The 14329-nt window shown below is 33.3% G+C and overlaps 1 protein-coding gene across 1 annotated transcript in view; it reads left to right on the top strand.

The window, feature by feature from the left end:
- The window catches only part of dcbld1 (discoidin, CUB and LCCL domain containing 1), a 78206-nt gene that overhangs the window by 32642 nt on the left and 31235 nt on the right, over positions 1–14329 (top strand). The window contains 2 exon segments of the mRNA XM_056481472.1: positions 892–899; positions 11101–11226. Of these exon segments, the coding sequence (XP_056337447.1) occupies positions 892–899; positions 11101–11226 (134 nt within the window).

Below are 14329 nucleotides of genomic sequence, written 5' to 3'. Positions count from 1 at the left end.
GATACGCGGTGACAGATCATTGTACGGCTCCATTGTTCTCTCTGGTCACTTAGTGGGCAGTGAACTCTGAACGAAGAAGTTTAGTAATTGTGGCAAACCTCTGGGTCGCCGCTTGGCTTTTCTCCAGGGATTGGCCGATGGATATTTTGATGTGGAATGAATCATGTGCTCGGGCTTTGAGCTATAATTCAAAAAGTTAAGCATTGTGGTGAAATCTCTTCCTGTTGTGAAAGTTAATCTGGCCGAGCTTTGTGTGTGTCATTGATTTGATTTTGTGGAGGTGCTTGAAAGGATCTTTTCATTTGAATCAGATGTTTTAAAGTATGCATGTGTGGTAGTTTAACCTCTTAAAGGGATATGGTTTTCCCCCAAAATGAAAATTCTGTCATTTACTCTCTTTTCACTTGTTACTGAACCTAATTGAGTTTCTTTCTTCTGTTGAACACAAAAGAGATATTTTGGAGAATGTTGGAAACCTGTAATTATTAACTATTGTTTATCCTTCTATGGAAGTCAATGGTAACAGGTTTTCAGCTTTCTTCAAAATGTCTTTCTTTTGTGTTCAGTGGAATAAAAAAAAACACTTGACAATAAAAAATTAGTACATTTTCTTTTTTGTGTTGAACGATCCGTTTAAAAAAACAAAAGTAGAGTAAAACTAATTACTGAGTGAAGGGAAATTATGTGTTGGTGGTCCGAAAGTGTGAAACATAGTAAAAAATACTTCTGTTTTTCTGTTTTGCATATTTAATTGAATTCTCTTTTATATTATTATCATGTCAAAGATCATTTTAATTGAAATTTAATTGAAAAAAGAAAATATATCAAAATAAAAGATTACACTTACAAATAAATATATAAATTATATAAATAATAAAAGATCAATTTAAGGAGTCAATGTTCCCTTTTTTCAATAGTTACAGTCCTATTAAAGCTTATTTATTTACTTGATATTTTATTTTACTTTACTTTTATTTATTTTATTTTATTTTGTAATTATTTAATTTAATTTATATATAATTAATTATATATATATATATATATATATATATATATATATATATATATATATATATATATATATATATATATATATATTAGTTTTTTTTATTTTCATTTATTTATATTATTTTTATTTTCATTTAATTGTAATTTATTATTTTTTATTTTATTGTATTTATATTTATTTAATCTATTTATTTAAAACATTTTTTATATATATTTTGTTTATATTTATATTTCATTTATTCAATGTTAATTTATTTATTTATTTATTTTTTATTTATTAAATTTTTATTATTATTTTTTAATAGAATTTTTAATTTAATTTTTATTTATTTAATTACATTTTATTTATTTTATTTTATTTATTTATTGTTTTATTTTGTATATTACTTAATGTATGTATATTGAAAAATGTAAATGTATATCACTTAATGTTGTTTCAAACTTTGAGTTTCTATGTTCCGTTCAACAAAAAAATAAAACATTTTGAAGAATGTTAGCGCGGCAACCAGCATTTAAAGCTTTGCCCAGCACTTAAAAATACTAAAAATAAAAAAGTGAATTCCCGAAACACATAAACACAAAAGCCTGCAAAAGACGTTCAGAGGCATATCAGAGCACTACTATCTCTCTGTATTCTCCACTTTTCCTAATGGTACATTTCCAGAGACTAAAGCGATCGTTCTGCCTCAGTTCTCCAAACCCCCATCACGGATCACAGGATTTCAAGAAAGACAACAGACACAAGGCCCCAAGCTAAACACTCACACAACAGGGTCTTAACCCACAATGGCGCGCATTCCACCCTGCCGCCGCCAGCTTTGATATGCGAGCGCGAAGGGCTTTAGAAAAAGCTGGAGCCTTTGATTACTTCACATTTGGCTTTTGTGTAGGGCGGGTGGAGCAGTGATAGATAATGCCGCCTCAATGAGGGTGTGGATCTGCCCACCGCAACCATTCAGCTTTTATTCAATATATTTCCCGCCTTAATCTCAGTTACAGGTTAATCAATGCTTAAGAGTGAATAAATCAAGTGAATCGTATTTGTTTGCACGGATAGCATCGCGTCCTCTCATGCAAGTATATGAAACTGACATTATTTGGTAGCTTATTTGAGATTAAATGTAATATTTATGTTTCAAAATGACTGTTGGAGAACGTCTAAGCTACACTACTGTGATTGTATTCTGCTGTTAGTTATATAAGAAAATATACTACTGTTTAAAATCTAGGTTTCTGTATTATTTTCCAAGTCAGGATGCAATAAATTAAAAAAGGTGAAAAAGTGGCTTAATTTATGTATATTTAGCACTACTTACTTCTTTATGCAAGTACATTGGGGGGAAATAAATGACAGCAGCTTAAAGACTACTCTCGTGTGGAGAATGAAGTTTCATGCATTGCTCTGGTGTGAGTTTTTCACAGACTTCAACAGAGTGTAAAAATCTTGATGATTCTGTGAGTCTCCTCTATCAAATTCTGAGCTTTAATTGTATTTTCTATTGGATTTAAGTCAGGTGATTGGCTGGGGCCATTCTTCAGCTTGATTTTCTTTCTCTGAAAGCATTGAGAGTTTCCTTGGCTGTGTTTTGGATCATTGTCTTGCTGAAACGTCCACCCTTCATCTTTGTCATCCTGATAATGTAGATGTTGGACTGAAACAGCTGATAATAAATTGCAATGAGGAAGGGCAAAGGGTTGCTGAAGAACTACTGAGAGATTTCAGCTGCTGTCTGAGCTTTCAATGTCTTTCTACAACCTCCCTTTCTTCATGTGTTTATTACTTTATTCCTGTGTCAATTAATTTTATTACACATAACTTCGTTGTAAAACAAGTCTAATATGAATTAAAAATAGCTAGATGTGAAATAATATTAATCCGTTTGTATGGCAAATCAGTTGTATTATTGAGACTTGAAAAAAAAAGTAAACCGTATCAACCCCAAATTAAAAAAAAAATGGAGCTGTGTGTCTTTGTTGTGAGCAGGATGTTTGAGTGGTTCCTGTAAGTCTTCTGGCTTTATGCTGTGACCTGTCCTGCATTGAGCAGATTTGACTTAAAACTCCTCTGCTCTCTCCTATTGAATTGGTCATTATGCAAAAGTCTTTCTAAGGACGGTTAAGAATGAGGACTACAGGTTTGCATAAAGAAGTTACATAACGAATGACAGCAATACCAGTCAGTTAATATGCAAATAAGCATCGAAGGATACAAATCTGGATGGTAGTGCTTGCCAAGTTTCTTTGGCCTACTAATGGGCATTCCTAAAGCAATCCCAGTCTAATGGTTCTAGAGATCAAAGGAAAAAAAGAGACAATTTGACAAGATCTTTGTGTATTTTTCACAGCAAAACACAAGAATTAAAGAAAATAATGCTTCATGTTTGGTGTTTCTATTCCTAGCGAAAGGAAAAAAATATTAATGCTGTTTGCCTTATTTAAACAGCCAAATTGATCACAAAATGTAGGCAAAACAATGTCCCTAATGACGCACAAGGATTAAATATATATATTCTGTATACACAGTTGAAGTCAGAATTATTAGCCACCTTTGAATTTTTTTTAATTTTTTAAATATTTCCCAAATGATGTTTAATAGAGCAAGGAAATTTTCACAGTATGTCTGATAATATTTTTTCTTCTGGAGAAAGCGTTATTTGTTTAATTTCGGCTAGAATGAAAGCAGTTTTTAATTTTTTAAAACCCATTTTAAGGTCAAAATTATTAATTCAGGGGGCTATTAATTCTGACTTCAACTATATATATATATAATATATATATATATATATATAATATATATATATATTATATATATTATATATATACATATATACATATATATACATATATATATTATATATATATATATATTATATATAATATAATATATATATATTATATATACATATATATACATATATTATATATATACATACATACATACATACATACAACACACACCACACCACACCACACACACACACATACTGTTGTTTGTGCACCTTTTTTACCAACCAAGTTTGTCTACACCATTAAAGCGACACAGATCACTCTGCCTATTCAAAAGTGATTGACAGGTGGTCATTTGTGTGTAACTTTATTTATGATTTGATTATGGGTAAAACAAAGACCATGTGGGTCAGGTAGTTGAAACTGTAGGCTACAAATAATTAATCCATTATATTAATTCATTATTCATAAATGATTAATTTCACCGCTGCCTACGACGATGATCGTCCATTGCAATGTTTTACTTTAGACATCGTATGCCAAATTGGTCGACATCGCCAAACCCTAGTGTGGATACATCCTGCTACTCAACCCTCCAGTGTATTCATGTTGCTATCTTGGTGTTGTTGTGCTGGAAATATTATTCTGAAGTCTGGATACACAACACGTCAAATGTTGTGTTTACAGCAGACACGGATGAAGCGTCAAGCACGAGTGATTCACATGTTAAGTCGATGCAAAGATGCAAATAGTTTGATGCCAACCCAAGTCTATTGTTAAGTGAATGTGATGTGCTAATGAAGTGAGTAACTCAAAATGTTTGTATGTCTGTTTACACGTGCTGTGTCTGGTGTGAACATGGCATAAGAAGGTGGAATTCAAGCACACATCCACCGATTGTGTAGTTGTCATGGACTAATGGCAGCTCAAAGTTTGCTTTGTTGGGCTGAATCGAACTGCTGAAACAAACTCAAAAATAGCTTAGTTTTGGATGGATTTTGTTCTTGATGTCATTTCAGGTTTTTTCTTTTTCTTTTTCAATTTAATTTGAAGTATGCCTGGGCCTTAAGACTGAATATTATTGAGATTTGGGGTAGAACTTAGTAATAAACCACCCCAAACACAAATTTACACTTGGTATTAAGATGCATTTTAAATTATCACATCCCAAGTAGATGATAGAGACACATTCCCATTTACACCCGCTGTTGTAGTCCTTCTTTTTGTGTTCACTTTCAGACTCTTCACACCTATATTTAGAATCCTCCGCCTGTGATTTAATTGACAAAAAATGTATTCTAATACCAGGTATAACCAGAAACCGCAGACTGTAGCAACATGCTTAAATCCGTACATTGGCATCATTGCGGTAGTGAGTTTTTGCATGGACCAGCACAACTTTAATGCATCATAAATCAGAGGCAGAGACTGTTCGATAGGCCTGTATTTATGGCCCTGACTGGAGGAGACATGTTCAGGTTAATGAAGCATCTCAGTCTGAATGCACAGCAGCTGTTTCTGCTGATAACACACAATACGTCTTCTGTTGCCTCATCACAGTAATGATTTGCTAGTAAGCTAATGAGGCTCAGTGTAAAACACCAGACCACCCTAGAGAAGACTCTGCCCACTTTTTTCAGTCTAGTCTGTAGCTATGTTTCCATCCACCTTTTTTTATGCTCATTTTGGATATGCGCATAATAAACTGTTGATGGAAATGCCAAGACGCACATCCATTTTGAAAAATGCGCATCAAAAACATATGCACATAACTGAGTAGGATAAACTTTTTATTCGATAAAAAAAAATTGGGAATAACTACGATGGAAACACTTTTATTAAACAAATTCCAGTATGCGCATTAAAAAGGTCATGTGATTTTGTTATGAGAGATCATGTGATAATAAAAAAAGTGTGTGAATGGAGAAACCTGCAGCCTGAGCACATTGTAAAGCATCTGAAATGTTGTTTTGGTCATTCTAAAATGCCTTAACCATTTCAGTATTAGTGTTATTACATTAATTACCTCCAGAATAGTCAAGAGCGTCTGTGCTCCGCGTCTTACAGCTTCAAACGCCACCACACGCTTATTGCGTGTTGGCATTTTCGTATGAGGCTTAAGTCATTTATTAAATGAAGAAAACATTCACGCAGCTTCTCTTCGCAGAAAATTCAGTTTTTACTGTATATTTTTGGGGCCCGTTAATCAGGAAATGGTGATTTTTTTTTTTTTTTTTTTTTTTTTTTTTTTTTTTTTTTTTTTTTTTGACTTGTTGGATGGAACGCTGCTTTATTTGCATGTCTTTTATGCGATAAGCAGATTTGCGCATAAATTTAATTCACATTTTTGGATAGAAACATAGTTTGTGTTGTGTGTTATTAGAAGGATGGACATAACAGTAAGATTTTTCTGGTGCTGGATGAAATAAAGAAATAACAACAACCGATATGTGAAACAAAAGTAGTAATGTATTAAACAATGATGGGAGACAATAAATATAAGCATTAAGAATGTAAATTAGTTAGTAACCGAATCAAACTGAAAATAGGAGTGTTGCCAAAACAAGGAAATAAATAAAGTAAAACAAACAAACTAAATCCCAACTAAACTAATTAAATTCATTCATTCATTTTCCTTCGGCTTATTCCCTTTATTCATCAGGGGTCACCACTGCAGAATGAACCGCCAACTTATCCAGCATATGTTTTCCTCACTTTTAGAGACAGACCATTTAGAAACTGGTGTTTAATAATTATATATACGTATACTTTTGGATCTCATTCAGCTGCACCCCCCCACACACACACTATTAAAATGTTTGCTTGGCCCTGAAATGGATCAATAACAAAAAAGCTTTTAAAAGAAAATTGCTGGTTAATATTTGTTGTTATACATAAATTGCACATTGTAGTTGGAGTTTTTTTAATCACTTGTTAAAAGTTTAAAAAAATCTGCTAAATATGAAACGTTTTACTAATATTTGCAGATGAGCAAGTATTATTAGCCCCCTTGTATATATATATATTTTTGCCCAATTTCTAGTTTTAATAACTGATTTTTCTATCTTTGGTAATGATAGTACATAATATTTTACTTTTACAGTACATATAATTGCACTTTAAGCTGTATCGAAGTTTTTTGAAAAATCTCTAGTAAAATAGAGATTTTTCAAAGTACTTCTATACAGCTTGAAGTGCAATTTAAATGCTTAAGATAATTAGGCAAGTTAGGATAATTAGGCAAATCATTGTATAACAATCAGGCTTGTCACAATATCTATTTTTTGTTGTACGATATTTTGCATCAAAATATTTTGCGATAAACGATATTATTGTCATTTTAAGACAATTTTATGTCCTCAATATATAATGCCAGAAGGACAATAAATCTCATCACAATGCAAGTGCACTCTTTCAAAGAACACAAAATATTTCATTCTTAAGAATGTTTAATTGAATTATATTAAATTAATAACAATTAATTAACAATTTAATTTTAACAATTTAATAATTATGCATTAGAATCAGAATGTGAAAACACATATCCTAAATAAATAAGAAATGTTAACAAAAATGCAAAGTAAAAAGTAACAGAGGCTGCAATATCTGCTAGCAGATCTATTTTCAGCTGTCAGACACCTACATAAACATATACTGTAGTAATTGATTGTAAATGCTACAGTGTTTTTAACCATACTGACACTAAGACCTCCTATAGAGATGGAGATGTGGCACAATCAGCTAAAATGTTGCTAGAATTATGTATAGGCGATATATATTGCATCAACAAAAATGATTGGGGTCATGTCCATGTGTTGTGCGATAAGTCCATATTGATTATTGTAGCAGGCCTAATAACAATTTTTTTTGCAGACATTCAAAAACTAATATTGCTTATAAGAGCCAATAATATTGACGTTAAAATGGTTCTAAAAAATAAAAACTGCTTTCATTCTAGCTGAAATAAAACCGATAAGACCAAAAAACAATAAAACAAAAAAATATTATAGGAAATACTGTGAAAAATTCCTTGCTCTGTTAAAAATATTTTGGGAAATAGTTAAAAAAGAAATCAAAATTCACATTTTGACTTCAATTGTACATTTAAAAAAATGCATTCAAAATGTAATAACATGTTTTAAGTAAGTAAATCACAGATCTTTTATTCAGTTGTTGCCTTCACCTCATCTAGCCTGTTGAATAATGAAATCTGAATAAATAATTAGTGGTTTTTGAAAGGTTTTTCATGCTACGGAAGGGTTTACTGTGACAGGTCTAGCATTAGTGGCAGTAGCTGAGAAATGCTAAGAATTTCCATTAGCTGCTATAATTGCTGTTATTTTGGCTTCGAAAGGAAATTATAAAGCCCCCTCAGACTAAAACATGCATGCCATATGCTCTGTCTTTTATAATTATGAAATGCCACAGTCAATTGCATTAAATGCCTGTGCTAGCAGTGTTCTTATGAGCGCTTTATGGTAGTTGAGAATGTGCTCACAACATCAATGCAGTCTTGGTTTTGTGTGTCAGCTTTCCACAAGGACATTATTTGCACGTGTTGTTATTATGCTGAAATTGAAAAATCTTTGGTTTGTGTTTTAGGGATGCAAAATAATAGTATAGAGTAGGGCTGTATGATAGTGGAAAAAAACGGACATTGCGATATTTTGTTTTTCTGTGATTTGTAATGCGATGTGAATAATTTCAGAACATAACTTTAGTAACTATTTGGAGAGAATTCACCAAATACTAGTTTAAATCTAGAAAATTATCCCAAAATACATCAAATCAAGACACTAAAGCACGGATAAAAACAAAAGAACAATGATGAAAAATAAAATAAACAGCGCTTTATGGTTTTGTTGGAGTTTAACAGTATTGAGGTAGAGAAATTCAATGATCAAATGTAAAATAACACCACATGTAGTCTTAAGTGTATAGATAACACAATCGTTCTCTGTAAAAAAAGGCTAAATTTATCATTTCTAGCACCCAAATTGTTCAAATTCACTTGAAACCTTCATCACAGGCCATGATAACGCATCAGAATAAAATATTTCACAGTATTATATTAGGGTTAAACATTACAATCAATCATGTGCTCTGAACTGTCGTTCCTGGTTAATTATAATCCCAACTTGACGTGAAGATCTTGCAATTTGACTATTGCAGATTCGCACATTGCGATATCCATGTTGTTATTTTATTGCATATAAAATGCAAAACTACATTAAAACTATAGTATAAAGTCTAATTCAATGTACTTTTTCTTTAGTTTTGATTATTTAAATGACTATCATTGATATCTACCATTTTGTAATTATCCGCTTTTAGGGAAGCAACGATTAACCCATTTCACTATTATTAACGATTAACCGATTTTCACTATTAAAATCGAATAAACAGTTTATAAACGTTTGTGGTCCCCTGACACGTTTTTGTTGTGGTCTGTGCTGTTTGCAGTGCATTTCTCTATTTGCATGTGTTGTGAGTATTTTCATGCATAACAATCTATAAATACAATCAAGACATGATCTACAATAAAGTGTTTTATCATTTCCCGAGTCTAACAGGATTCAAGTTCAGTAACTGAATGATAAAAATAATTCAATAAAATTAATACAAAGTTAAGGTCACAAATGGTACAATTTATTATGCCTGAATGTTTTTAAAATCATCATACAATCACAGGAATCAAAAACACATGCCAATGATAAATTATAATACAACTCAACATTGCATATCCTGCGATGTGACTATTGCAAATTATCACATTGCGATATCGATGCTGAATGATATATTGTGCAGCCCTGTTGTACACCGAGGCTAATACGCACGCACACTCTCGATTAACTATGGCTGAGGCTATTAACTAAGAGTCATTTTCATGTCACGTCTATAGTTCGTTATTTCTTTTCTTGCACGCATATTGGGAGTGACGTGTACGCGACGCAATGCTGACGATTTCCTGCCGCACCTAGTTGAAAGAATGGTGCGAGCGCACTGCATCACATGGCAAGAACTAATCGATCAGCTTCATTCTTTATATGGACATCTCTACATACAAGCAGCCTTTGACTACATTTGTTCTCTTTAAAAGAGAATAAATATTTAGTTAATATGCAGCTTGGACTTACATTAGACAAATACAATTTTTTTACAATTCATTCATTTTCTTTTTTGGCTCAGTCCCTTTATTAATCTGGAGTGAACCGGCAACTTATCCAGCATGTTTTTTTTTTTGCTCTTCCAGCCGCAACCCATCTGTGGGAAACATCCACACACACCATTCACACACATACACTACGGACAATTTAGCCTACCCAATTCACCTGTACCACATGTCTGTGGACTGTGGGGGAAACCGGAGCACCCGGAGGAAACCCACGCGAATGCAGGGAGAACATTGGCCAACTGACCCATCCGAGGCTCGAACCAGTGACCTTCTTGCTGTGAGACGACAGCACTACCTACTGCGCCACTGTGTCACCCATTTATTTGTTCATTGTTTTGTCATTTATTTTCAGTGTAAAATGATTACTTATGTTTAAATGCCTAAAACTGATTTTTAAGTCTAAAGAGTAATGAACTATTGTTTGTTTTTTATTGTTAATTTGTGTTTTGTTAATTATTAACTGAGCTGCAGTAAATAACACTTTAAAATAATGATTTTTCATGTGAGATTTTTAAACTGGTAATGTTTTGAAATGAATGAAAGCATAATAATTGTGATAACTGTGAAACTGTGATTATTCCTCAGACTATAATTGTACAACAAAAGTCTATAATCGCTACATGCTTATCTATATTACAATAACCTCTAACATATTGTTTCGTTTTTTTTTTCGGCTGTATTTGATTTTGGTGAAAAGCTCATTTCCACCACAGTATAAGAATATAAAAAAAATTAGTTTCTTGTCATATTGCACACTCTGACTGTTGCGATTTGGAGAGGGGAAAAAGGTTGAAAATTTGCAAAATAAACATAAAATATTTACAATATAGCAAACTTTTTACAGATGTATGCTATTTATCCAATATAATCCCGTTCAAAGTATAAAAAGTTAGAAACCCAAAGTTTTTTTGGCAAACGCTGTGAAAACTGACATCAAACTCTGAAATGGAGATGGTGGAAATGGGCTCCTCATACATTTCAGTCTAAAATTAATAAACCAAAAACACTGATTCATTTTAAATGACGGTTTTGATTAAAAACATAAGATAACACTAAACTGACAATAAATCCTGACAGTTGAGGATGAGGGAAAAACCTGCATGTTAAGTCTTGCAGCCTTTGTCTTATCTCTGTCTGTCATTGCGTTATTAACTCTGCTTATTGTCTCTACTTTCTGTTTCAGAATTCAGTTTGTGCAAAGCAGCGGTGCATGCTGGGGTCATTATGGACCAGTTTGGAGGACCAATCACGGTGGAGAATCGTAGAGGGCTCAGTTACTACCCTGCGGTCAGAGCCAATGGCATCCAGTCAAAAGAGTGAGTTTTTGCAGTGGTTTCTGTGGTCTTTCTTTACGCCTGAAGCCTCAGATTTTATCTGCTCAACATGCACATTGTGAATGCTTTCATATTCCAAGCGAGTCAGCATGTGGGCTTTCATTTCTTCTATTAAAGGCGCAACATGTATGTTTTTTTTTCATTGACAATACCAGCTTAACATAAAAGTTCTAGTACATTGAAACAGCATCAGTCCAGTTTTTAGAGTTTCAGGTTTGTTCAGTTCAGTGTGGTTTAATTTCACTGCTGAAAGTTCAAAACACTGAAAAGCAAATCCATCGATGCGTTGCTCCACAAGTATCAAACCAAGAAAGCCAGTGCGAGGGAACAAACTTCATCATTGAAGAAACTGAAGGAAAAAACCTTGGAAAAAAGCAGTGTCAGTTGGGCACTACCAGTTCTCCTCTGGCCAAAATTTGCTGAGTGACACTAAAATATTACTATATAGTAATTTATATTACATTACTAAAAGTTTACTATATTCTAGAACAGTTTTACATACTTTGCTGATTTATGTGCTTGCGTTGTAACGAAATGTTTTGAAGAATGTTTAAATGCAGAGAAATAAGCAATTTCAACTATCGTTGTGGAATGTGTTTCGGATTTAGTTTTAAACAAAACAGAGAAATGCCAAAGACACTTGAATATGTTTAATAAGTCAGAGCAGCAGTATATTTCTGTATTTAGTATGATAAACAGCTCTGCTTCTTCTCCAAGTGATCACGAGTAAACCGGGAAGCGGTTAAATGTGGCATAATAAAAGCTCTACTGCTTTCATCCTGTCACATTCGTCTCTCATCAGCAATTGCTTTAGCGTTCTTGTTTGCTTCTACCACTTTCAGCCTTACTCCACTTCATACTACCATGATAGGATGAAGTGAAAACAACAACTCCCATGATTCCACAATCAGTCAGGGCATCTTTAAACTACACCTTTGTTTGTTGTGAATATGCACCTATAGTGGTGAAAATTACATATTGTCCCTTTAAAACATCTGACAACGTCCGACACGTAAAGAACATGCACCTTGTTATATACAATGCATTTATTTAATTGAGCTTTAGTTGATTTGACTTCTTTGCTAACCAGGTGGCATGTGATGTCTCGGGGTGCATATAGAGAATTCACTAAGAGGCCAGGATTAGGTTGAAAACAATATTTTTTTTCCTCATATATATTTGTTTTTAGTGTAAAAAATATTACCATTACAAGTGAAGCAAAAGCAATGCATTAAAGCAGTGTTTTCAACCACCAATGCAGCATGTTTTGGATGTCTCCTTTGTCTGTCACACGCATTACAAGTCTTTCAGTCTCTGCTAATGAGCTGATGAGCTGAATCAGGCGTGTTTGGTTAAGGAGACATGGAAAATGTGCAGAGCTGGTGGTCCTCCAGGAATGTGGCTGAGAAACACTGCATTAAAGAGATAGTTGACTTAAAATGAAAATTTGCTTACTGTTTTCTTTCCTTCAGTGGTTCCAAACCTTAATAAATCACAAAAAATGTTTTGTGTTCAACAGAGAAATGAAACTGAAATGGGTTTGTGGCAAGTGAAGAGTAAAGGGGTAAAGGGAGGATAAACAAATTATTCTGTTTTAAGTGATTGTTGTAGGATTGCCAGATTAGATTAGAAGAATGGTTAAATTACAGTTTCAAAGCTTGAATTGAAAGTCTGTCTTCTGGTTCCCCTAACAAGTCACAACACATGTATTCCAGGACTTCAGCAAATGGCTCGATGTGACATTGGTTGGTTCTGTACAGGAGTTATTATTAAGTGGTGATTTCTGCTCTCTTTTATTTTTGTGATGGACAGTTCAGATACCTATAAATGTCAGTGACACTCTGTTTGGACAGTTGCTCTTTCACAGGTTTGTCAGTGGGGAATGGGGGGCAGGTTGAGGAGGAAATTGAGATGCCTCTCGTTATAGTCTCTGAGGAGTGCTTGAAGTGTCTATGAGGAGTGATTTATTAGGACTTTCCTACAGCCAGAGATTATACTGCTGTCCCATTTCAAACCCGCTGAAACCTACAGGACAAATCCACTGCATGTCATTTATTTTCTGTTTCTGTTTGCTTTCTTGACGTGTTTGTAGTGCATTACTATGTTGTTTCTCTGGAGCTTGTTTGGGTATTGCTGTACAGTTTCACAAAATGTCTAAAAAAATGTTATGTCCATTTTAAATTTTTTTTAATCATTGTAAGGTCAATATTATTAGCAATATTTTTTGGGATTGTCTACAGAACAAACCACTGTTATACAATTACTTGCCTAATTAACCTAGTTAAGCCTTTAAAAGTCACTTTAAACTCTATAGAAGTGTCTTGAAAAATATCTAGTTCAATATTATGTCATCTTGTCATCGTGGTAAAGATAAATGAATTCAGTTATTAGAAATTAGTAATTAACACTATTACGTTTAGAAAATCTTCTCTCCATTAAACAGAAATTGGGGAAAAATATACAAGAGGGCTAATAATTCTATATATTCTATATATATATATATATATATATATATATATATATATATATATATATATATATATATATATATATATATATATAGATAGATATAGTATATAGTGTCCTTTTCCAAGTGATGAATTTAATAAATTCTTTCAATCTCTAAAATGGCCCAGTTCGGCCCCTTGTAAGCCCTGGCTTACCCCATGACAGCGAAAAAGTGTCTAGTGATTAATTAAAGCCCTGTCATGTGAAAGTAACGCCTCCAGAAGCCAAAAGGGAGATTCCCATTGTCAGTCCTGTTGTGCTGCTAAATTCAGTGGACCTCCCTTAGCGTGTCCCGCATCTCTCCCTGTGACAGCAGATCTGGGGTACAGCTGGGACGCTCAAAAGAGCAGTGTGGCAGTAATTAGAGGGGGAACAGGCTTGGAAATTGCATCTCTGTCAACCATTACTTAAAAAAACCTGTCATTTTCACAAGCTTCCTGGATCTGATTATTTTTTCATTACTTTTATGACAGCCGAGCTGAAACGGTTTCAGAGTTCAGGGTACAAAGTGGTTTTACGACAGCGTGAATAAACCAAAATGAGATACAGGGGATAGTGTGCCAACAAACCAATAAAT

The sequence above is a fragment of the Danio aesculapii genome, chromosome 20 (genome assembly GCF_903798145.1).
Source record: "Danio aesculapii chromosome 20, fDanAes4.1, whole genome shotgun sequence".
Classification (NCBI taxonomy): Eukaryota; Metazoa; Chordata; class Actinopteri; order Cypriniformes; family Danionidae; genus Danio; species Danio aesculapii.
Note: the sequence above shows the minus strand (reverse complement) of the source record. Positions and strands in the feature narration are given on the sequence as shown.